The 27,399-nt window shown below is 31.6% G+C and overlaps 1 protein-coding gene across 3 annotated transcripts; it reads left to right on the top strand.

Annotated features, from left to right (window-relative positions):
• Positions 1-7,829: 7,829 nt before the first annotated feature.
• Positions 7,830-26,301, top strand: LOC120070915 (cysteine synthase-like). Of its 3 annotated transcripts, none has more exons than XM_039022820.2 (10): positions 7,830-7,988; positions 8,101-8,210; positions 9,038-9,095; positions 9,875-10,138; positions 10,230-10,367; positions 12,155-12,206; positions 19,220-19,299; positions 24,517-24,576; positions 24,681-24,761; positions 25,935-26,301. In XM_039022820.2, the coding sequence occupies exons 1-10, from the start codon at positions 7,947-7,949 to the stop codon at positions 26,022-26,024; spliced, it is 975 nt and encodes a 324-aa protein (XP_038878748.2). In that variant the 5' UTR covers positions 7,830-7,946; the 3' UTR covers positions 26,025-26,301. The 3 variants fall into 3 exon arrangements, with proteins under 3 accessions (XP_038878748.2, XP_038878749.1, XP_038878750.2); XM_039022821.2 differs by having other exon boundaries at positions 24,517-24,610; XM_039022822.2 differs by lacking the exon at positions 10,230-10,367.
• The last annotated feature ends 1,098 nt before the right edge of the window (positions 26,302-27,399 follow it).

Genomic DNA, 27,399 nt, shown 5'->3' with positions numbered 1-27,399 from the left:
AAGGATGAGTTCTGAGATGGATTCGCATGCGTGAAAAAGGGAGACGAACAAATTTGTGACATATGAAAGCGAGAAGATAAAACGATGACATACGAAAGCGGGAAGATAAAACAATGACATACGAAAGCGGGAAGATAAAACAATGACATACGAAAGCGGGTTGAGGATGGGATTGAGGACGAGATTGAGAAGAAGATTGAAGCGGCTAGGGTTTCAGATGATGCTTGAGAGAGACGTGAAAGGGAAAGGGGAGAAGAAGATCCAAGGAAAACGGAGGAGGGATTCATCTGAGGGAAATGTGAGAGGGAAAAGGGAGATGGAGAGGGAGACATCTGAGAAAGAGGAGAGCGAGAGACGCGTGAGGGAAAGGGGAGAGGGAGAGGCGTGTGAGTGAGGGAAAGGGGTACATATGAAAACCCCTCAAAATTCCCATTACTATTTGCAAACCATTAGGCTGGATTTTTCAAATTGGTGATATACAAAAATGAGCCCCCAAACATTTATATGATATAGGATCTCACTGAGTTTAAAAATCATATTGGGCCCTCAAACTGTTGGATTTTATGTCCGAAAACTCGTAGTTTGTAAATTAATAAACATATTCTGTTTTGTTTTTCAATAAAGTTGTTATTGAAATTGTAATCTTGAATCCAATAAACTAAGGTCCTGAGGCTATTTAATGTAGTTTGAACTTTATGTAGTGACATAAATGTGGATCAAGTAAAAATATATAGCCAAAATGGTCTATAGTATATGAATAAGATTGGGCACCTTATTCTGGGGACACTATGGATGCGACCCACTTTGTGGTTAGTATAAATGATGTGATCCTGAATCGTTCATATAGAGATATGTGAGTGGGGGCATCCTATGCAATGAGTTTGCATAAGACTGAACCATGAAATAGTCACTTTTTACGTTCTAAATGTCGTTTTATATATAAAACTGACTATTTCGTTAATTGATGACCTAGATAACTTAATCTTAATCCTGAGCTAACATGAACTCCTATTTACTTAGAATTATCCTTAGATCTGCATAGGTGAGGGCAGCTCATCATTGTTGGCCCAATAAGCCTCCCATTTTAGGGGTAAGATCAAGTGGATAGCTGGGAACATAGGGTGCAAGACGGAATTCACTCCTACCTATTATAGGGTTAGTAGATAGGTTGTTCCTTTTAGTATTGAATCTAGGTCTTGAACAAGGGGCCCCACACTCTCCTTGGCCCGAGAGGGATTTGGTTATAGGTTGGACCTTAAACCAATTGTTCATTAGAGGATTAATGGAACTTAAGGAACAAGATGTAATATTGGGGGTAAAACGGTTTTTATGACCCAACCGATATTACGAACAACTTGTGAAGGATTAGCTTACTAATCATGGTTATATCAAATGGACACAAATATATCTATAATGAGGGGAGTGCAACTACGGGACTATAATGGAATGACCCATTAGTTAACGAATGTTGATTAGCTCCGTCTAAAGAGTTTAGCCAACTAATCTCGGATCGTTGGAGCCCATGATCTATAGGTCCATTAGGTTCCCCTACTAGCTCATATGGAATAAAATTAGAACAATATGATAGAATAATTCGAATTGTTCGAATTAGGTGAAGAGAGAAAAACCGTAAGTATATGTGATATAGTGGTCGGGTTTTCAGTTTAGAGATACAGCTTTATATTTAAATGTGATTTAAATATCTAGAATATGAATACGTTCATATTCGGAAGCTCGAAAATAATGGAAATGGTCAAAGATGTAAAAAGTCAAAGAGTTGACTTTTGGCTTTGAAAAGTCAAACTTTGACCGACCTTATATTCAAATATGATTTGAATTTCAAGAAAATGAATGCGGATTCATGCTCGAGAGGTCAAAATTAGTCAACACGAAAAAAATCATAAAAAGTCAAAATGTTAATTTTTTGGTCAAAGTTTGACTTTGACCAAATGACTATTTTGCCCCTTGACTAAAGTTAGTGGGAAAATCTAAACTTTTGTTGGATAATTCCACTAATAAAATAGTGGGCTAGGTGTTGGCTTATAGTGGAGACATTACGCTCACTAAGATAGTGGATTATAGGTGCTGGATTTTTATGGATTTGATTTCATGTAATTGTTGCATGACCCTTTTCTATAAATATAGGCTTTTGAATTTGGATGAAAAAGTTTTGACAATTTGCCAATTTTTGTTTTCAAATTTGGACTGGAAAAACAAACCCAAACCATATCCAAATTCCATCTTCTTTTCAATCTCTTTCTCTCTCTCGGGTTCTTCATCCACCGGGTCCTATAACCCAGTTCTAAGTCCAGAGGATAGTAGGTCAACTCTAGTGGTGGTTCGTTCGTGTTCGGGTCGAGATTCAACGAGGAAAAGCGAGTTTCGGGAGCTTCAAAGGTAATTTTAATTACTGTTTTTCCTTCAATTGTATGCATTTTTTCTTTTAAATTAAAAGCAATTAAAGTGTAATTAGGTCACTTTTCCGCTGCGTATGTCTCGTGTTCCATCACAAACACACCCTAAAAAAGCTACTGAACTGTTGATGATTTTCTTATAGATACAAGGTTCATCAATAATTTTAACCTATAGTTTTAATATGAATCTAATTAATATTATTTATTATTTGAATATTATTCAAATAAATTAAATCTCTCATATTATGTAGTTTAATTATAATTCTATTCAAAATTAACTTTATAATATAATGTATTATATTAATTGTTTCTTACACAATTAATTTATATTTCTTAATTTCATTTGAACAATTCAAGTTCTTCAAAAAAAATAATGTGATCCTTGTATTACCCTTAGTGAGCTAGTAGGGAGACCTAATGTACCTACCGATTAGAAGCTCCAATGGTCAAAGATTAATTAATTAAATTCTTTAGTTACATAAATTAACTTTCATTAACTGTGAGTCACTCTACTAAAGACCTACAGATTGGAATAGTTTTATGTCCATTGATTTAACCATTTCACATAAGTTAATCTTTCACAAGTTGTTTGTAACGCTAATTGGGTCAAATTACCATTTTACTCTCATAGTTACCTCTTATTCCTTAAGTACTACCGATCCTCTAATAAATAATAAATAAAGTCCTTCTTAAGTCAGCAAGAGGATGAGGCCTCATTGTCAAGTCCAGGGGTCAGCACTTAAGGGAACAACCTATCTGCTTACCCTAAAAGTCGGGAAGGAGAGATTTCTATCTTATGCAGCTATGTTCTTAGCTCCTCATTCTATATTGTCCCTAAAAGGGTAGACATATTGAGTCGGCAACTATGACCATTTTCACCCATAAAAATCAAAGAACAACCTTCATGATTATGAGTCCATAACTTATCCAGGATTCAAATTGAGTTATATGGTCATTATTTGAAATATTAATCTCTTCAATTAACAGTGTTGCAAAGAGAGATTATATATTTTATGGTCTAATCTTATATAATCTCATTGTAGGATACCCCACTCATATGTCTACACATGAGCGATTTGGATCAAATCGTTTGTAACACTTACAAAGTGGATCCTATCTATAATGTTACCAGGATAAAACACCCAACCTTATCCATATATTATACGAAGGGATCAAATCCCAAGAGGAAGCGTATGATCGCCTTGCAATTTTGTTTTCGATTTTACATTAAAAAAAATACAGTATAAAAGTAATAACATAATGGATAAATAATCAAGATTAGCATGCATTTAAGAGAAGAAAAGAGGGAAGAGCTAAACCTTACCTTTGTAGATTCCCAAATTCTCCGCAATTCCTCTGTGTCTTCTCTGGAACTTCTCTACAATGATTAAGGAACTTCTCTAAAACAATCAAGATCAAATCCCAAGAGGAAGCGTGTGATCGCCTTGCAAGTGAAACCTTGTTATTCTCTAAGATCCTAAGAATTGGATGTGTGGTCTCCAAGACTTGGAAGAGGAAGAAGAAGTAGTAGAGAAAAGAAAAGAGATTTTGAGAGAAGTAGTAGAAGATTAGGATTCAAAATTCCCAATTCAACTATGTTACCAACATAGGCCATGAAGACTTATTTATAGAGAGGAGGGGTGACCCCCTTCTCCTAGTCTTTTATATTCCTACTCTAGTTCTAATTTAATTAAATAACTTTTATTTAATTAATTAGTCAAATAATTAAATAATCATATACATTAAATCTAATTTAATATAATTAATTAATTAATCAATTAAACGACTATATTAATCATATTTAATATATAATTAATCAACATCTAATTATCAAATATTTATATGTATACATCTCTTTAATATTTGAATTTTATTCAAATATTTTTCTCTCTTAATTATACATCACATCTATAATTAACCATATTATATTAATCTCATTAATATGTAATTGATTTGAACAATTCAAACCATTCCTCTTATATATCCTTTAGCTCAGACTGACCATTCGTCTGTGGATGAAAAGCGGTACTGAAATATAACTTGGTCCCCATAGCTTTTTGCAAACTAGGCCAAAACTTTGATGTAAATTTGGGGTCTCTATCTGATACAATTGAAACTAGAGCTCCAACTGACTTACGACTCGATCAACATATAGCTTAGCTAGTTGGTCCCGTGTATAAGTGGCTTTAATAGGTAAAAACTAGCTGTTTTTGTCAATCTATCCACAATTACCCATATACCATCATAGCTTGCTGGTGTCTTAGGTAATCCATACAAGAAATCCATCGTAATATGTTCCCACTTCCATTCTGGTACTGGGAGTGGATTAAGTAATCCTGCTGGTTTCTGTCTCTCTGGTTTAACTTGTTGACTTATTAGACACTTGTCAACATACTCCGCTATTTCTTTTTTCATACCCGGCCACCAGTATGATTTCTTTAATGTTCTGTACATCTTCGTACTGCCTGGGTGCATAGCATATGCCAAACTATGTGCTTCTTCTAGGATAGCTTGTCTAAGAGCTAAGTCCTTAGGTACGCAAATCCTACCCTCCTTTAGTAGCACTTTGTCTGTTCTTAGTTGATAGTCCGTCCTCAATCCTTTATCCACTTCTTCAGCTAACTTCTGAAGATCAGAATCCTTTAATTGCTCACGTAGAATATTTTCTACAAGAGTAGGACGTACTTGAAATAAGGCTAGTAATTCTCCTTTTCGACCTATTGATAATGCTGCCCTAGCATTATACAACTCATGGATCAATCTACCCTTCACTGAATTAATACTAGCTCCAACTGATCTAGTTTTTCGACTTAAAGCATCAGCTACCACATTTACTTTACCTAGGTGATAGTCAATTGTACAATCATAATCTTTAATCAATTCAAGCCATCTTCTCTGTCTTAAGTTTAGTTCCTTTTGATCAAAGATATGTTTTAGACTCTTATGGTCTGTAAATATATGACATCGCTCACCAAACAGGTAATGTCTCCACAACTTTAGAGCTAACACAATTGCTGCTAATTTTAAGTCGTGTGTAGGGTAATTACATTCATACTTCTTTAACTGTCGCGAAGCATAGGCTACTACTTTTCCCTCCTACATCAGCACACATCCTAATCCTTATCGGGATGCATCACAATAAACTTCAAACCCCTTACTTGGTGTAGGTAGAGTTAATATTGGTGCTGATATTAATCTTTGTTTCAGCACTTGGAAACTATGCTCGCATTCTGGCGACCATTCAAACTTCACATCTTTTCTGGTCAGGTTTGTCAATGGAAGGGCTATCTTAGAGAAACCCTCCATGAATCTCCTATAATAACCTGTTAAACCTAGAAAACTGCGTACTTCGGTTACATTCAAGGGTCGTTCCCAATTAACTATTCCTTCTATCTTTTGGGAATCAACACTAACTCCATCAGCTGAAACTATATGCCCAAGAAATATGACTTGATTTAACCAAAAATCACACTTACTAAATTTGGCATATAACTTCTTTTCTCTTAAAGTTTGTAATACCATCCTTAGATATTCTTTGTGTTTTTCCGTACTACTGGAATACACTAGTATGTCATCTATGAATACTATCATAAATTGATCCAGATAAGAATGGAATATCCTATTCATCAAGTCCATAAATACTGTAGGAGCATTTGTTAATCCAAACGGCATTACTAGGAACTCAAAATGTCCATATCTAGGACGATAAGATTAGAAGCTCCAATGATATAAGATTAATTAATTAAAAATTTTAATTAAATTAATCAATTTTCATTAACTATCGGTCATTCCACTAAAGATCGATAGCTGCACACTTCGCACTATAGATTTATTTATGCGTCCATGGATATAACCAAACGACAGTGAGTCAACCCTTCACAAATTGCTCATAACTATAGCTGGGTCAAAATACCGTTTTACCCTTGTAGTTACATCTAACTCCTTAAATACCATTGATCCCTTTAATAAACAAAAATTTTATAGTCCAACTATAAAATAACACCTCTCGGGCCAGTGAGAGGTTGATGCCTCAATGTTCAAGATCCGGAACCAGTTATTAAGGGAGCAATTAATCTAATTTTCCTAGGGTCAGTAAAGGAGTGAATTCGATCTTGTGTAGTTGTGTTCCCTACTCTCTACTCAGATAAGCCCCCCAAATGGTAGGTTTGTTGAGTCGGCTAACAAGGCCACCCTTACCCATACAAATCAAAGGATTTCCCTCACAGACAGGAGTTCACAACTCACTCAGGATTAAGGTCAAATCACCTATGGTCATCCTAGTGAAATGTAAGTCTCTTTTAGCAACGGTGTTATATAGAGCAACTATTCATTTCGCGGTCCGATCTTATACAAATTCTTTGTGAAGAATACCCCGCTCGCATGTCTCCACATGAGCGATCAAGATCAGATCATTTGTAGCACTTTACAATAATTGTAACATCTACAAAGCAGGTTGTATTCAAAGTGTCTCCATCCATCTACTACAGACCATTTAGGTTATCACTTAAACATGATCCACATGTATGTCACTACATACATGTTTAAGTTTCATAAAATAACATTGGATCTTAGTTCATTGGATTGATTCAATGCAACCTAAACATTAATAAAAAAACCTCTTATTTTATTAGATATATAATTTGTCTTTACAAACTACAAGATACACTCGATTTAGGACATTAACTCCAGTATCATAGACTTTTTAAGTTACTATTTGAACATAATCCACTTGTATGTCAACCACATACTGTTCAACTTACATTAAATAATATTGGATTTTAGTTTATTGGATTTGAGTTATGCAAATAATAGATAACACTTTATTTATTTGAAAATAAAAATATTTTATTTATTCAATACTTGTTTATAAATTTACATACTACAAAATTTAAAACATAAATCCCAACAATGATGGGGTGTGTAATGGTTGGTGAAGAGAATTTGATGATCCATGAGCAGCATATAATGCAACACTCCAATCTAAATACAACCCACCAAATACATTAATTTACACAAATATTAACACTCCCCCTAACTTTAATCAAAATTTTGTTGTTTCTCTACTAATTTCCAATGTTTTACTTGGTTGGATTGACTTTAGAAAAAAAAAAATATTCAATTATATATCATAGTTTTTCTTGTTAATGTCATTACAGAATATTATATTGATACGTGTGCGTTTATTAATCTATTGAGTCGTCTTGTTCTTGACAATGCCACGGTTCAATATTTAGGGACATAATTGAAATTTTGAACGAAGTTTGTTTGTTAACCTTATTTAATAGCTTTCTTAATTAGTTGTAAGTTGTAACTAAATGACCATTATTTCTGCTAATTTATACATTTGGATTATTAATTGCTACTGAACTTGCTCTAATTAGAGATATAATTATTTCAAAATGAAGAAAAAAGTATCCATGTATTAATGGCTGATGCCTGAAATAATGGTCCCCCATATCTTTCTTCTTTATTTTTATACCCTTTTTTACTTATTGATTTGCAGAAAAAGTTGGATGTTCAGACTAAATCAGCATGGAAGAGAAGGGTGATGACATCAAGAAAGATATCACTGAAGTAATTATTTTCAATATTATTCTTGTTCTTGAATTTTCTTTTGCTGACTTGGACAATAATGTTTTTTTCCCCCTCTTTTGTTCTTCTGAGTATGATTGGGATTCTTTTGCAGTTAATAGGTAATACTCCAATGGTGTATCTAAATAAAGTGGCTGATGGTTGTTTTGCTCGTATTGCTGCTAAATTAGAGACAATGGAGCCATGTTCTAGCGTTAAAGACAGGTTTATATTAGAGTCCTTTTGTTATAAAAAATTAAGTCCTCGTATGGTAACACGTTTGTGGTTTTCGTTTTCAAAAAGAAAAAACTTCAACAAACAAATCAGAGAGTTTTTTTTTTGTATGGATCATTCATTGTACGTTCCGTTAATATTGAATGACCTGGAATTTGAATACAATGAATTAATATTAACTTTCTACTCACGTTACATATCACTTAGATCTCGCTCGCTAGTTTTTCTTCGTCTCTCTCGCTCGTGCTCCTTTCTCCCCTTGCACTTGCGCTTGCTTTCTTTCCCTGCCTCTCTAGCTCGCGCTTGTAGTCACCGGCCCTTGACCGTTCATCATCTGCTTTGATATTGATCGCTCATGCTTGCACTTCAAGCCACCAACCTCCGATGAAACCTTCATGCTCGTGCTTTTGGCCACCTTTAATTCCAACTATTTATTGCGAGTGTGAGGATCTAGAGGAGGAATGCGAGAATTTGCTTTATGCTTCCAGTGTTTGAAGGAAGGTCGGGGTAGCACAAGTGAGAGGATGGAGAAAGTAGCTAGCGCGATCTAAGTTATTTTGTGACGTAATCAAAATATTAGTTTTCATTGTTTTTAGAATTCAGATCATTCGACGTTAGCACGACCAAATTTGGATCCTTTGTACACAAATCCCCAAAATATAAGTATTATTAAAAGTTTTAAGATTATTTTTTTTGAGAAAACAGAGAATAAAGAACAAATTCGTTATGGAATAGAACCTAATATTAAACTTATGTGATTTTCCATTAGTGTATGCGAGGGGTTTTTGAGATATGAATTGTATGAGTTTTCGGTGTAGGACAGCGCATGGTTTGATTCAAGATGCAGAGGATAAGGGCCTGATTACACCAGGAAAGGTAGTAAAAAAAATGCTTCATTTCTTTCTTTATCATTTGAAAAGCTCCAAGTTTGTTTAGACAACTTTGTAAGCTTTGTCCTTAAATTCATACATAAACATATATAAACAAATCTGAATATACACAGAAAAATTAGACGTACAACACATTTGTAAACCATTTTTATTGTTATTTTCCTTTTTTCAACCCCCGCCTCCAACTTTTTGTTTTTTTACTTATGATTTATCTGTTAACTCTATATTTCGGTATGTTTTTAGATTCCATTACACAAACAAACACAAACCACATGGGTTGTTTTGGGGAAAAAAAATTTCAAACTCCAAAGGATAAATGAATCAACAATTGCAAACAGAGCAATTAGACTCAAAGTATTAGCAAATACAATACACTGCAAAAATAATTATAGATTTAGCAAAATTTAGATCTAGCCCTTGGAATCTATCAGTGATAACTGATCGAACATATTGTTTCTAGGAGTCTATTCTATTACCAATAGATTTTGCTATATTTACAATTCTATAAAAGTGTTGCTATACACTCATTTATTATCCCGAAAGTGCTACTCACTGCAATTACCCTAAAAATGAAACTTTTTAGAGTTTGAATGTATCATTATGGAAATTTTTACAATTTGACCGGTGTAAACTAAATTCTTGGATCTTTAATAACTAACATATATTATATGCTAGTTGATCTATGCTCGTTTTAATTTAGCAACTTAAATGGATAGAGTCGATTTCATATATTTGACACATATATACTTTTTGTGGTGGAAAAAGAGTGTGTTAATCGATATTACGAGCGGTAACTTGGGCATCGCGTTGGCAAGCATAGCAGCAGTGAAGGGCTATAAATTGATTGTAGTAATGCCAGCTTCATATAGTCTTGAAAGAAGAATTCTGCTTCTAGCTTTAGGAGCTGAGCTGCACATTACAGGCCCTACAACAGACCTTGGAAGACTTCAAAAGAAAGTTGAGGACATAATGAAAGTAACACCCAATAGCTATTTTCTTAAGCAATCTGAAAATCCAGCAAACTCAAAGGTTTGTTTATTTTTGTTTTGGGTTTTGATCTTAGAAAGATGATATGTAACTCTGTTTTTTAGTTATTTTTTCATTATTTTGTGTTTTTTAGATTCATTATGAAACTACTGGGCCAGAGATATGGAAAGATTCAGGAGGAAAAATTGATGCTTTGGTTATGGGGATTGGAACTGGAGGAACCATTACTGGTGTGGGGAGTTTTCTCAAGGAACAGAACCCTAACATTAAGGTCTCCGAAACAGAGCACGGATAACTATTTGACCTCGTTTGATAATCATATTAACCTATTTGATAACTATTTGTTTTTTAGTTTTTAGTTTGAGAAATTTTTATATATAGGAAAAATGTCAAATTATTTACCGAAATAGCAAACACCGATAGACTTCTATCAACATCTATCAGTGATAGACTTCTATTAGTTTCTATCACTAGTAGACATTGATAGACTTCTATCAACTTTTATCAAAGAATATTAGAATTTTGCTATTTTGTGTGAATAGTTTTCCTTATTTTTCTATTTTTGAAAATCTCCCTTTTAGTTTTTTAGAATTAAATCTATAAATACTTCGTCCACCTCTAAATTTCTTGCATTGTTATCTACTTTTTATTAATATTTTAAAAAATTAAGTTTAGTTTAAAAAAAAAAAAAAGAAGTAATTTTTAGAAACTTGTTTTTGTTTTTGGAATTTGGTTAAGAATTCAACTCTTGTAGTTAAAAAATATGCAAACCATTATAAAAAATTAAACAAAGTACTAAATGGTCCCAAATAGGGCCTGAAAATAGATTTTAAATACTTGTTTCCATTTTTCTACTTTGACTGAGAGTTAAGTATTTAGTTAAAAGATGAAAACCTTAGTAAATAAGTGGGGAGAATGCAAGCATAATTAACAAAATAAATAAATAAATAATAAAAAAAAATAAAAAATAAAAACAAAAATAAAAAATTAACTAGAGATAGATCAAATTGGGGACACAAAACGGGTTCCCGAATTGGGGATAGGGCTGAAACGGGGAGGGTATCCCCGATCCACCCCAATTTTTTTTTTTATTATTTTTAATATATATATATATATGTATGTATGTATACACATATATATTGTGTATATTTATGTACATATATATATTCCAAACAGTAGTATCTTTTATTTTATTTTATTTTTTTACTTTTTGTAATTTTATTTCATAATTTTTATATATATGTTTTTTTTCCAAACAGTAGCTAAAGCTGTTGTTTCTTTTTTTTTTTTTTCTTTTTTTTTTTTTACTTTCTTTTAATTTTATTTCATAATTTTTATATATATGTTTTTTTTTTCAAATAGACGCTACTTATTTCTTTTATTTTTTTTAACTTTGTAATTTAATTAACTTTAATTTCTTATTAAATTTTAAATTAAGAAATGCTAAAATGTTTCTTTATTATTAATCTAAATAAATCAAACAATAATCTAGCTTGTTATCTTAAATATTTACAATTTCAAAATAAATAAAAAGATAATTAATTAATTTTAAATTAAAAAACAGAATTCTCCCCATGGGACTTGATCCCCGGATGGGGATTCTCCAACCTTGATCCCGACTCTCCAAAACGAGGAATGGGTGGGGAAGGGATTAAAAATCTTCACGGGGACGGAGATGAGGAGTGCATCCCCGATCTTGTCCCACTCCGTTGCCAACCCTAGTTGCCAAAGTGGTCTTTTTTTATGATTTCTAAAAATCAAGTTTATAAATACTATTTCTGCTTAAAAATTTCTTTTTTTTGTTCCCACTTTTTAAGAGTGTTTTCAAAAAATTGTTTTTGAAAATTTGGTTATAAATTCTAATGTTTCGAAAATCATTGTAAATAAGGGTGAAAAATAAGTACGATTTTCAAAACCAAATTATATGAGACTAGGCTTAGAGGAGGTCATTTGATAATGTTCTCCTTCCTTATTCCTATATTAAAAAACAAGAATAATATGAAGAACATCTGATTGATAATCCTAGCTCGAGATCAAGTAACATTTGTAAATTCGTAGGTTTATGCAGTGGAACCAGCAGAGAGTGCAGTGCTAAGTGGAGGACAACCTGGTGAGTTCCCATTTTAAACTTCTTTTCTTTTGGGTGCTCCAAAACATTCACATTTCACCTTTTGATTGAACTTAAATATCACGTTAATATTATTGAAATTTACATATTCATCGAGAATTCTATATTTTTTTTATATATTTATCGAGAACTCTATCTTACAACTCTTCGTACTCTAGACTCAAATTTCCTAAGTCAACCATATTAACACTAGACTTTAATAACTCAACTTAATGCCCAAATATCCCGTGACTTTGTGACAAAAAATGATAGAATTCAACCCAAATAATAAGTTGGGAGTTGGCATTATAATGGTTGATTCTAAATATTAAACATGAGATTTTTGTTCAACATAGCTTATGCTTAAACCTTGTATGTATCATCTCTAAGGTTGATAATTTGATCCTCGTCCACATTTGTTCGTTGAATTAATGAAGACAAACTAAAATATAATACTAATTAATTATTGGATAAAAAAATTGTTTGGATGTCATTTGACGTATGCAAGTGTAGTATTTGTTAAGATTTAACTATGAAAAAATTGTATGTATGACAATCTAACACAAAATAACAGTAAATCTAGCATCATCTAAAATATTTATAAATATACCATAATATTGAGTTGTTTCAATTAGTGATATCACTACTTGAGGTCTATCAATAATTACTCGTATATCATATCAATAAAATAATATAGTTTATAATATTGATATTTTCCTTTATTTACTATTAGACGATTGCTTGCATGTACATTTTCTTTTAGGTTTATTATAGATATACATTATCAATACAATTAAAATACTACATCAAATGGTATTTAACTTTTATTTTTATCTAGATTGTTGGCATACTCATTTGTTGTCTATTATTGATTACATAAAAGAAAAAGTATATTAGTAATCTTTGGATTTGTTATGTATCAATCATTATTTGCATGTTCTTTTACTATTAGGTATATTGTTAATTACTATATCAATAGAAAAAATATTGTAAAAATAATACTTAACTTAATTTTCTTACCATATTGTTGTTTGTATGCCTATTTGCTATTAAGAATATTGCTTATATATCTTATCAAAGGGAGGGTAAAGGTATATAAATGACATTGAACTTTCATTTTAAATAATAATTGACATGCTTATTTACTATTAATCTTATTTCTGATATATATATGTATGTATATGTATATGTGATTTAAAATTGTATATTAGTGATATTTGACTCTTTTTCTTTTAGTGTGATTCATTTTGTCTATCATAAAAAATAGTATATAAACGATAATTTAATATTAACAACAAGAAGTTGATAACGTATCACCCTTTATTTGTTTATTAGCAATAAATGTGTATCAATAATAGATATTTATTATTGATAGACATAGAAATGGCCTATATATATCAATAATAAACATGAAAATATTCTATCTATAATAAACCTAAAAATAGTTTAACACACATAACAATGGTTGCTAACATAATAAAAATAATATATCATTATTAAAAAGTAATCATTGATGAACATATTAATGATATATCAACAATAAACATAAAAGTAATTAGTTTTTGTAATAAACATAGAAACGGTCAATAGGGTGACAAAAGTTTATCTTGGATAGACTATAAAAATGATATACCAGTGATAGATCCAATTTTTAAAAAATCATTTTTGCAATCCATTACAATTATTCTTTTAATTATCATATTATTATAATATACTCAATAAGTCTTTGAGCGTTTGGAGCTTGAAATATAAAGTAAGAATGTCGTAGTCAAGTACGCGAATGCTATTTTATAGTTTCTTTGGAAGGAAAGAAATATTAGAATTTTCTTCAATAAGTACAATTCTTTTAGGGAAATTTTTAAAAATAGAAAAATAAGGAAAAATATTTATACAAATAACAAAATTTAATTATAGTTGTGATAGATATTGTTTTCAATGTCTATCTTCTATCAACGTCTATCAGTGATAAAAACTAATACAAGTCTATCAATGTCTTTCGGTGATAGAAACTGATAAAAATCTATCATACTATCAGTGATAGAAACTGATACAAGTCTATCATTTACAGAGATTGATAGAGGTCTATCAAGATCTATCAGTATTTTTTTTACTATTTCTATAAATAGTTTAACATTTTTTTCGATCTACAAATTTTTTTCATTCTTTTAATTATTTTTGTGATTTTGTACGATTCATGAATTTCTATTGGAGTATGGACAAGAAAATAAAGATTGCAAGAGCTCTATATACAATATTATACAATTATATAAGAAAATGAAAGTGATTCTCACGTTGAGAGAAATAATTATTAAATTATTATATTATATATGTCTTCGAGTTAAATTTATATTTTGTCTGCTATAGATTATTTGTTATAAAAGAAATAGGTGCATTTTTTAAAAAATATATATAATATTAATTAAAGAAAAATTGAATGGCATGGAACAAATAAATTTGAGAATTTAGGATGTGAGAAATACAATAAATACCACATCACTTTTAATTTACGAAGTGTTAAATTGTATGGTTATATGATTACGATACGCTCTTGTAATTTGTTGGGTTGATTATTTTGTTTAGGTTTACCTATTTATTTTTAAGTGTTCTAGTATATATATATAGCCTTATAGTTAGGGATGATCATCGGCCGGTCGGAGTCGGTTTTCCGACTAGACAAACCCCGAACCGACCAGGATCGGTTTAGAATATATCCAAACCGGTCCCGACCGTCGAATGAGCTAAAAAATGACTGGCCGAATGGTCGATCGATTTTTGTCGGGTCAGTTTTTTTTCTTTTCTTCTCTTTTTTTGGTTTTGCCTTTTTTCTTCCTTTAAAAGAAATTATATTTATTTATTAAAATAGACATGAAAATTACAATTATAAATTATAAATCGTTCATAATGTTTAGTTTTCTTCCTTATCAATCATGTTTAGTTTTCTTCCTTATCAATCATGTTTAGTTTTCTCTTTTAAATGGTGGTTGTGAGTCAAAATTCAATATACTATTTCACATTTTATTTTTTTTAAATACTTATGGAATAGAGCTAGTCTAGAGGTATTAAAAATAAGAAATGAGCGAATGATTTGATTTGACAACTTTTAATATTTAACCATTAACATGTACATTGTTTGAGATTGTATTACTGCTCGCTTCGCTTAATTGCTTATAGAATCTTTAATACATATTTCATATATATTTGAAAACAAATCTAATATGAGAGTCGAGAGTCACATGACATGTAGTCACACTCACATACAATATAATTGAAAACAAAACAAAACAAAACTAATATAATTGAAAACAAAACAAAACAAAACAAATATAATTGAAAACAAACTTTTAATACATACGTCACAAATAGAAATATCACATGACACATAGTCACACTCACATGATACATACAATACAATCAAACTAGAAAATAGAAATTACAACATAAAGTCCAATAAAACATAAAAGTCAATTGTCCAATACAACCCAATTACAATAAAATCAAATAATAAATGCTTAATCGTTAACGGACAACTTTGCAAAATCTGGAAGGTCTTGAATGTCTTTTTCATTGACCATAATTGCTCTAAATCCTATATAATTAAGATCAAGAAGAGAAAGACAACCTCATTAAGATTTTAATCTAACAAGTTACAATTTTGAGTACAAATGTGAGCCTCCATTGTTTTTGGAGCCAATGAACAATGTGATGAATCAACAACACGTCCTCCTATACTAAAAGCCGACTCATACGGTACAGTAGATACTGGAATTGCCAAAATATCTCTAGCCATACGACTAAGAACCTCAAACCGATGATTGTTCCTCTTCCACCATCAAAGTATGTCAAAATCACCTCCATTCTTAACATTCGCTTCTAACAAATAAATATCAATCGCTGACCCCTGTTCGAAAGGTGTAGTCTCATCGCCTTCAAAATCAAGATTAATTGTATCATAGACAAAGTCTTCACCCACCTTTTCTGTTGGATCACAATCACTCATGGTGTCCGTCTCCGAGGTTGGAATAATTGGTGTATTAGTAGAAGTACTACCACTCCCACTCCCACTCTGAGTATGAGTAATACTGTACTCATGAAAGAGACGTCTACAACATTGTTCCACTACATTTCCCATAGATTTGGCAACCTCTGGCCCAAAAAAATTTTTAAGACAAAAAGATACAAACCTTAACTTTTTTCGAGGATCTAGCACAATAGAAACATACAACAACAGATTATTTTTTTCATTGTTCCCCCAATACTTCTCAAATTTGGCCTTCATGCTATTGGCCATTCCAACTAGCATTGCATTTGCACTACCAGCATTCAAATGTATACAATTCTGAACTACTATAATCTGATGAAAAACCATATTCGAAGTGGTGTACAAAGACCTTGAAATTTTCAATGTCACATCATAAAAGACCTTTAAAAACCTAATCAACATTTTAGTATTTGTCCAATCTTCCTTATTTGGTGACAAATCGTGTCTATAAGAAGCATCTTCATCTCCTAATCTATCAAAAGCCTTTTCAAACTTCACAGCTGCGTCAAGCATCAAATATGTAGAGTTCCATCTAGTGGGAACATCAAGACACACATAACTCTTACAAGAAATTTTTTCAATTTCAATGCACTTTTTAAATTTCAAAAAAACGTGCAGGAGAAGATCTTATAAACCGTACAACTATCGAATGCTTTCAATGCAATCATTATGTTCCTTAAAAGCATCACATACTATGAGATTTAATATATGAGTACAACAACAAACATGCAAAAATTCTCCACCAAACAATAATCCCTTATTGAATCTTTTCAAAAGATAAGCAATGGTAGTATCATTCAAGCTTGCATTATCAACAGTCAAAGTCATTACCCTTTCAATGCCCCAATTCTTCAAATTCTTTTCGATGGTTTTACCAATAATATCGCCTTTATGATTCTCACTTGCACCTGTTCGCCGATCTACCTGGGTAAGATAACCTCCTCACCATCTCAATAACTATCATTGTTTTTCACTATCATGTCTTTAATTGAACTTGCATCCTATCATGAGACTTGTACTAACCCTCTTTAGAAGCAAGCAATGGATGGGGAACTTCAGGCTTTAGAGAAAATTCATATTTGGGAGTATGTTGAGTTACCTCCTAGAAAGAAACTTATCGGATGTAAGTGGATTTATAAAATCAATACTTGCTCTGATGGGTCCATTGAACGTTATAAAGCTCGTCTGATGGCCAAGGGATATTCTCAGGAGTATGGCATTGATTATGAGGAAACCTTCGCTCTAGTTGCTCGAATGACATCGTTCGAAGTCTGTTAACAGTAGTAGCTGCTAAATAGTGGCCTCTTCTTCAAATGGATGTTAAGAGTGCTTTCCTCAATGGCACACTGTCTGAAAAGTCTATATGCAGCCACCACCTAGTGTCTCTCCCTTGCCTAGGAAGGTTTGTCTTCTTCTTTGTGCATTGTACGGGCTAAAACAAGCTTTTCATGTCTGGTTTACAACCTTCAGTTCTTCCATCACCTAGCTTGTGTTTACTGCTAGCTCTCATGACTCTGCTCTCTTTACTCGTAAGACTTATCATAGTGTCGCTCTCCTTATTTTATATGTGGATAACATGATTATTACTGGTGATGATCCTTAGGTTATTTCGAATCTACGATGCTATTTAGGAGAACTCTTTGAGATGAAAGATTTGAGACCAGACACTTATTTTCTTGGCCTTCAGGTCTCATCATGCCCTGACAGATACTACTTGTCTCAAGTGAAACATGCATATGATCTTTTGGCCCGTTCTAATATCACTGATTCTGCAACAGCACCAACACCATTGGATTCAAATGTTTGTCTAGCCTCTTTTGATGGTTGTTCTCTCGAGAACGCAACCCTGTATAGACAACTTGGACATCCTTATCTATTTAAGAGTGACACGTCCAAACATTGCCTATGTGGTTCATGTTGTCAGTCAGTTCATGTCTACTCCTCGCACTATCCATTTCACTGTTATGTTTTGTATTCTGCGTTATATTAAAGGTACACTGGGGCATGGTCTTCAGTTCTCCTCTCAAACCCCATTGGTTCTCTCTAGGTATTCTAACACTGACTAGGCAGGCAAACCTATGGATAGACGATCCACCACAAGTTACTGTTTTTGTTTGGGTGATTCTCTCATCTCCTAGCGGAGAAGAAATAAACTGTTATTTCTCATTCCAAAACCGAATCAGAATGTTGTGCGCTTGCTGATGCAACTTCAGAGGTCTTATGGCTTCGTTGGCTTTTGGCTAACATGGAGGCTCCCTAGAACCCTGCCACTATTCTTCATTGTGACAATCACAGTGCTATTCATATCGCATATAATGATATTTTTCATGAACGGACAAAGCACATTGAGACTGACTGTCATTTTTTTCGGCACCATCTCTAGAGTTCCACCCTGCATCTTCAAGCCATATCTAGGATCGAGCAACCAGTAGCATCTTCACCAAATCCCTCTCTCCAATCTGCTTCAGTTAGATACTTTGCAAACTCAAGTTGGTCTCTACTCTACCACCTTAAGTTTGAGGGAGAATATTTAATTGTATGGTTATATGGTTACAATATGATCTTGTAATATGTTGGGTTGGTTATTTTGTTTAGGTTTACCTATTTATTTTTAGGTGTTCTTGTATATATATATAGCCTTGTAATTCACATTTATGATGTACACAGAAACAAATTTTAAAAATAGTAAGAACGAACGGGAGTTCAAAAAAGATATTAACTTTAACTGATTCATTAGCACTGAACACTCAAAGGGGTTAGAGTTTTTATGCAATCACATTTAACCCTCTTAAAAGCTATCTCAAACGCGACTTTAGTCATTTATTAAATGCTAAATAATATTTATAAATATTATCTGACCATTTTGATAAAAAGATTTTTTAAAAGGAATATTTGATAAAAAGATGTTTGTTCATTTTTCAAAATGTGCATTTAAATTTGGTTATTCATGTTGTTACCCATTTTTTGTGATTTACAGGCAAACATCTCATTCAAGGAATTGGGGGTGGCTCCATCCCTGGAGTTCTTGATGTGAATGTCTATGATGAAGTTATTCAGGTCAGTCTATGATCGAGATCCCTCAATCATTATATAATAATGTAGTATTTTAAGATTACTTGTTATGTTGTCATATGCCTTTCCATCCAAAAGTTAGTGTGGGGTCATATGATTATTTTTTTTTATTTTTTCTTTACCGTCGAAGTTATAATGCCTTAATCAGTTGAAAACTTGACATTGAGATAGATGCTTCTTTTTTTAAGAAAAAAAAAATTCTAAGCCAACATCTAAAGTGGAATAAACTAATAATGATCTTCTTCGTCTTCCCTTTGACTCTTAACGTCAACTCAATCTCACACATCGATTATTTATTGGAATCGTTGGAAAGTAACTTGCAACAAATTATTTTATTTGTTGATGTCCAATGGTTATTTTCATTATCGCTTGAAAAAGTGAATTCTAAGAGGTAAAAGTGTACGTAGCTTCACACTTATATACTAATAGCTTGATAGGAGATCGAACGATCAACTTTTGGAAATGTAATAAATATCTTATCCACTAACCTATAATAGGATTGGAAACCCCTTCCATAACTAATATCCAGGGAATGCAATAACATCAGATAAGTCTTTGTCTTTTGCTTTTCATTCGCTTTACATATGCATGGAGGACAATAAATAAAAAATTTAAGAGGATTAGTGGTCAAAGTGTTTACTTTTTAATATCATTGTCAAGTGTGTGTGGCTTAGCCTTCCACATTATGCCTTAATTATTTAAGATATATAGGTAGTATAGGTGTATCTAACATAGAACATATAAGCCAGAACACAATGTTGTAATAAGATGAAGGAAAAATACTTCACTAATATCAAATTAACGAAGTATGCCTGAAGGAAAAAGACTTCACTAATATCAAATTAAGCAATTACAACATAGTACTTATATGTTGAATAACTCCTACAGAGACTCTCGTACACAAACTTTTAGTGTAACGAAGACTTAAGCTCCTCCTAAGTGTGAAACTCCCTCTCATTTATACTCACGATCTTTCCTTGTTTTGTAAGAAAAATATTTAAAACATGTAACTCAAGCTCCCTTAGAATCCCTCTCTTCAACTTAAGCTTCTCATTGAGATAAACTAGAGAACTCTCCAATACAAGAGTACAGTAAGGTTCTCAAAACTAATACAAAACTATAGATTTGGAAACAACTTAGTCTAATAATTGACTATTGCAAAGAAACCTCATACAGAGAGGAACACACAAAGCTTCTATGATAACATCTGGCAAATACAACTCCGCTAATAAAACTGCCTCAAACACAATACTATCTCAATGAATAAACAAAAGCGACAATCCTAACTAAGAAGGAACAAACAACTAAAAAAACCTTCTTCTTTTGGCAAGAGAACGAATATGGACCAAAATATTTTCTCCCACGGGAAGAAAACAATCTAGACCATAAGGCAGAACAATCATAAACAAGAAAAAGATTTACGGCAAATTCTGCAAAAGAAGGGACAACATGTTTGACATAGTCAAGGATAAGAGATGTATAATATAATGACCAACATCTAATATAGCATCACAAGTAGGCAACAAGATCACTACTAAAGAAATTGAATTACGTGATGTTTTTCTAATGTCAAGTAAAGGGTGTACCCGACACTTATAAAAGCGTCGAGTATTCGATTGTCAAGTATAATGTGATAACTTGATTCTGAAAAAAAAGTCGAGACAAATGTTTCTTGATATAAATTTCATGTCAAGAAAGATAATACACTTGATATTGGTGGCATGTCAAGTTTATTGATTATTGACATTGATTACGTATCATATATGATAACTCGACCTTTTTTTTATTTGTACTGTATATCTTTTTTTTTTTTCAAATTAAATGACCTAATTGGTATTCTCATTTCCTGTCTTGTATTCCAACAATACAATTACATCAACTAAATAAACATTATACATTTAAGATCTATCAACTCAATATATTCACTAAAAATTCTTTATGTTCAAATTACAACAATATTTCTCTTTCACATGTACGTGCACAAAATAAAATTTCAACTATTGTTTTTGTATACAAAATTCAACTTTCAACAAACACAAAAGTGACAAATTGTTTAATAAGTAACCTCTCAACAAAGTACATTATTTAATCTATACATTGAGTTTTGAAATCTAAAGATAGAGAACTAAGGGCTAGACAAGTCATGTCAAGTCAACCTGCAAAATAGAATAAATGGCGATAACATCAAATTTTAAAATATAGAAAGAAGTGTTAAGATACAACAATGACAAAAAGTCACGCAGAAAGAAAAATGTACATGATTGACTTATTTTATGCAATAAAAAAATATCATACTCGAAACTTAAAATATATTTGCAACTTAAAGCTAGGGACTTACTGGGATTTCATTCATTCTCTTTTGACTATGTCCAACCTAAGAAGGAACAATTACCTATCGCTATAAAAGGAAGGAAGATGGGAGAGATTTGAGAAAATATAATAAAGAGGAAGAAGATTATCAATAAATCAAGCATATGCTAAAATTTAAAATAGAAGAATGCAGAAAACTTTCCTCTAACTTTTACAACTTTCAAGCGAAAGCGACTTGATACTAGAGATGTCCAATTTTCCCATGAGGGCAAGGATTCCCCGATTAGACGGGGAATGGGGTAAAAAAATTCTCTGTGAGCTAAACAGAGACGGGGACGGGGAATCCCCCAGCCCCGACCCCGTTCCTCGTCTCTGCCCCGATTAGCTTTTACACATTTATTTAGTATAGTTATTTAATGTTATGTTGTTATTATTAATGAATATGTTTAAATTGAATGTTTAAATTTAGATTAAATATGTGAATAATTTGATTTATATTTATTTCTTTCTACTAAAAAATTAATTAACTTTTTTAGGCTAAAATTTGAGTAATTTATCTTTAAATTTAAATTGTGATCTAAAACTAACCATAATAAACAATTTAGTGATAAAGTTAATTATTTAATTAAAATTTTGCTCACATTAATGATTTAAATTAATTGGCTTTTACAAAAAAAAAAGTAACAAGAAAAATTCCCCGCGGAACCTGATCCCCACAATTCCCGTGGAGAATTTCACGGGATGGAAAATGAAATAGGGAACGGGGACGGGATAGGGAATGACCCCGCCCCGTGGACATCTTTACTTGACACAGTTGTAATGCCTCTATAAAGGTAATCAAAGTGCACCTTTAATAGAAAAAGAATAGGAATCAATGAGTAAGAGAATATTGGAAGCCCAATCTTATCTACAAGTAATAAAAAATTTCTATGCATGTAACATTCATTCCCACAATTAAGTAGTAGCACAACAAGTCTAAATTCAACATAATATGAAATATGTTAATCTTGCTAAAACTTAATTCAATACATAGAAATTTTACCAAATCATAATAACAAATGAGTTTCCAAGAGTTGAGAATATAATTCAAACACTTAAAATCAAATCAACTAAACTATAAATTCTCATGTAGTACTCTAAAAGCATTTTTCAAAACTAAGTGGCGAGCAACTTTTCATAGTAAAAATCATTAGAAATAGAATTTTTTAAATCAAATTATATAAAAATTTCGACAAAGTTTCCCCTAAAAATTTGATAAACCACACCTAGAAAAGGAAACTACACTTCCAAAATATTTGTTTAAAATCTACAACTAAGTGTGTCTTCACCACATACTCTTCAACAAAATCCAGATCACCAGATTAGAAACACATCAATAGAATCAAATAAGAGAAAACGTGCAAGTTTTCAAGTATATAACAGTAAATAAAACATCATCAATATCATCTTAAAAATCGATGATCATCCCTAAAGAAGAACATAAGGGGAAAAATTACAATTCATGAAGTTGTATGCATATTTGAATTGACATTAAAATAAATCATATTTCATCACTTCCCAATGCAAAATTTGCTAAAAGCTCAAAAAAGCTAAGAGAATCAAACTAGAAGTAAATGTAGGTAATTTTATTAAGCACAACTATATTTCCACAAAAAAAAAAAGGATAAAAATTGTATGGAGAATCCATTTGTTTATTGTAAAATTGAATCAATAGAAGACCCAAAATTGGTGAAGAAATAATAGAAACGATGATATGATACGAAATACAACAGAAAGCAAGTGAAGAAAAAGGCTTTTGAAATATGTGAAGAGTGTATATTTTTGTGTTGAATCATGAATGAGATGAGAAAAATTTAAATTCATAGTTCAATTCTATTTTTCATTGCCTTTGATTTTTTCAAGACGAGGAAATGCACTTAGAATATTATATGGCCTCAAATCTTGCCTCGTCAAAATTCCAATTACCGGCTGAACCTGCAATCAACAATGAATGAATTACATAGATTTCATGGAGTCATGAAGAACTTACTCCAGCTGCTTCATATTTGGGCAAAATTAACATCTCCATATGAAGCTAAAATTTTCTATAGAAGTAGCCCAAAGAAACAAAAACAGAAGAAATCAACACAAAATTAAAGCAAAATGAAGTACAAGGATGACAAAATTGACCCAAAAAAATCTCCATTATCGACTACATACTCTAGAAAAAAGGTAAAACACATAGTAACAGAAAGTAAAAAAAAAAATAATAATAATAAATAAATAATCGTGAAGAACAAAATCAATGGGGTAAAGTAAGAAATGATGCAAAATTTCACAAATGCAGAGAAAAAAAAAACCAAAAGGGATGAAAAAGGAGCAACGAATTTACCTTATCCTCCATAAAAAATCTCTTCACCATTGACATCCACTTCAAGATTGCAACAGATTTCCATTGCCCAAAACAAAGAAAACCTCAACAGTACCCCTAAAAAACTTAAAACAAAAAATGGGTCATTTTGGATTTGGTTTTGTTGTACCCCAAAAAGAGGAGTTAAGAAGATGAAGAAGAAGAACAGTGTGCGTTTATTCTGAAAAAAAAGAAGAAGACAAGCAGTAGAAGAAAATGGGGTACAACTTCAAAGCAAAATGATTCTAAAACTGAGATATATGATCAAAAAGATTCTCAAAGCCGCTGGAAGAAACAAATAGTAGATTCTCAAAGTCGTTGATCTGTAGATGCCGACAAGGAAGTTAGACGAGAGCAACGTGGAGACATTGAGAAGAGCCGTCGAAGGAAGGTTTTTGGTGTGGTTTCCATGGTTTGAGGGCGGCTCCCCCAACTTACAGTTTTTATAATAATGGATCTTTCTTTTATATGATCTGATAGAAATGCGTTTGGGTGTGTTTCAGGTCACAAGTGAGGAAGCAATTGAAACTGCAAGGCTTGTTGCACTGAAAGAAGGCCTCCTTGTATGTTACTCAATCTATGAGGACATTATTTTAGGTATTTTTGTGAAAATATAGGTTCTTTTCTTTGTGGCTTGAAGTTTATTGGCTCTTTTTTCCTTTTATAGGTGGGAATTTCATCAGGTGCAATAGCAGCTGCTGCAATTAAGGTTGCAAAGAGGCCAGAGAGTGAAGGCAAACTCATAGTGGTAAGCCATATTTTACTTTCATTGCCAAATAAATAAATCTAGGTTTAGAAACAGTTTTTGGACAACGCCCAGTTATTTAGTTTGAAATTGTTTAATATGAGCAGTTAAACAATTAATTTGCATATGAGAGGCAGAGTTGTTAATCTGGAATTCTAAAATTTGTGTCGTTTATCTTTCTAACTTTTTTTTTTTTTTTTTTTTCCTTTTTGTGTATACTATACCATTAGAGCTATATTTTAATCAATTTTTCAATAATAATAACAAATTTGATTTCGAACTTTCCTACATTATTTGTTGTACATTTAGAAAATTTTCTTAATATGAGATCAATTCTAGCTAGATGGCTTGAATTAAATTTGAGTTCTTTTTTTCAAAAAAATAAAAAGATCCAAAATTAATTCAAGTGAATGTTAGATCTTTTGATTTAAACTTGACCAACTTATAGATTATAACTTGAATAAAAAAATTTAATTTGATAAGATTCTCAAATTTATAAGTTTGTTTATAACTCTATTTTTAGTATTAATCTTTTTTCCAGTGGAGTTATTAGAAACGAAGGAGGGAGGGGAAGGGTGAGAAATAAGAAGATGAAGTTCCTCATAAATATACAGACTAATAATGAACAAACAACTTAAAATTGACACTATTGAAGTTGATGGAGTGGAGTTAATTAATAATGTGTGGGTCGATCAATGAACTGAACTGGTAATTTCAACCAACTCAACTAAGTTGAATTGGTTGGCCAAACACCCTTTAATTAATTCCAAAATTTCCATAATAATATAACAATTTTAATCTGTAACATTTTAATTTTACCATAAAAATCTTGTCAATATTAAGTTGCTACTTTTTATTATGTCATGACTTAGTTTTATTGTAGTTTATAAGCATGTTTGACCCTTAATCATTTTATTGATCTACAAATATGCAAAAAGTTCTATTTCATCTCCATGAGATCTTTTACTATAAGGGCCAAATTGTTATAAATATTATATTACAAAAAATAATTAAATTAGTACAAAATTGAAATCGTTGCTAACTAAAATAAAACTAAATTGTTATTTTTATGAAAACTTAAAAACTGAAAATGTTTTGTTACCTAAAATGTACAGTACAAGATGTAAAACATATACTTGAGGATGAAATATGTTTGATTTGATGGTTCATTTGTAGGCCATCTTTCCAAGTTGTGGTGACCGATACCTATCTACGAAACTTTTTGATTCCATCAGGCATGAAGCAGAAAACATGACTTATCTATGAATTGATGGTTCAATATTTTCACAAGTTCTCTTCTCAAATCAATCTTAGAATTGGAAGTCACTCTTTCAATAGTATTTCGTTGATCAAAAGTGATGATATGAAAGATATCCTACAATTATTAGCAAATTTGGTTACAAGAATGGAGCAATATAATGTGGGTTTATGTGGTTTTGGATTTCACATACTAGCAAGTTTGGTTGATATAGTAATTTTGAGATTTAAAAGAACAAGAACGGATATGAATTATATATATGATATTGAGCTGTATTCACTTTAATTAGCATGAACTATTGAAATATTGATACTTAGAATGGTTGGAATAATTTCTTTCTATATAATATAAATTTTTATTTGAGTGTTAATTAACTTGTTTTCAAATCAAACAATGTTTGACTATTAGCTTTCCAATGAAAGCACCCTACAACAAAATGACTTTCTATGGTGAAATTATTAATTAAGAGGGGAGAGAAAAAAATTTGTCATAAATACTAAAAAGGCAAAAACACGCTAATTTTTCGTATTTATGAATATTTATGATAGTTTTTAAGTCATATCCATGACTATTATTAATTGTCATTAAATTTAAATGTTAACTTTTTTTTATTTAAAATAATAAATTTATATTTTTTTGAAAAATTATTTCGAAGGGTAAACTGTTGAAAATATTTATAAGATATAACAAAATATTTAAAACTGTTGAAGTCTATCAATATCTATTACGTTTATGATTGATAGTTCTAAAATTTTGTTATATTTTGTAAATATTTTAGTTCAATTTTCTATATTTAAAAACAATTTTTTTTTCTAATAACAACAACCGTAAGTCCTAAATCTCCATCTCTCTCTCCCTATTACCGTATTTTAGTCTTCCCATTTTTTCTACTCTGATGACCTATGCTTCGGTAAAACGTGCAATGACAATGGCGAAAACTCTCCTCTTGCGCAAACCTCTAGCACACTACGAGATCCACAATGACAGGTAAAGCAACGGTGAGTTCTTGCATCTTCTTCGGCTCTGCCTACAATGAACTCAAACAAATGAAGCTCTCCAGTGTTAGATATGTTATATGAGGACTTTTCCCACCTTCGATGCGACCTGTAGCCTGTAACAACATTTTTCAATGTAGAACGACATGTCATCCACCGGTTGTGACCATGAGAGGTGCTTGTAGACTCACTTCCGTGAGAAGCATGATGTGTGGAGATTTTTTATGACCTTGTATGTGACCGATTTAATTTCAATAATCAACTGCAATGTTTTCATCACTTTCGTTAAGTATACAATGATTTTCCTCATCCCTCCTAATAGGGGTAAGCATGGCAGACCAAAAAATCGAGCCGAGTGAAACTAAGTCGGTTGGTCGAAATATAATGG

This window comes from Benincasa hispida, chromosome 2, assembly GCF_027475165.1.
Source record: "Benincasa hispida cultivar pf3 chromosome 2, pf3_genome.v1.1, whole genome shotgun sequence".
Lineage (NCBI taxonomy): Eukaryota > Viridiplantae > Streptophyta > Magnoliopsida > Cucurbitales > Cucurbitaceae > Benincasa > Benincasa hispida.
This window is presented reverse-complemented; position numbering and strand designations above follow the sequence as displayed.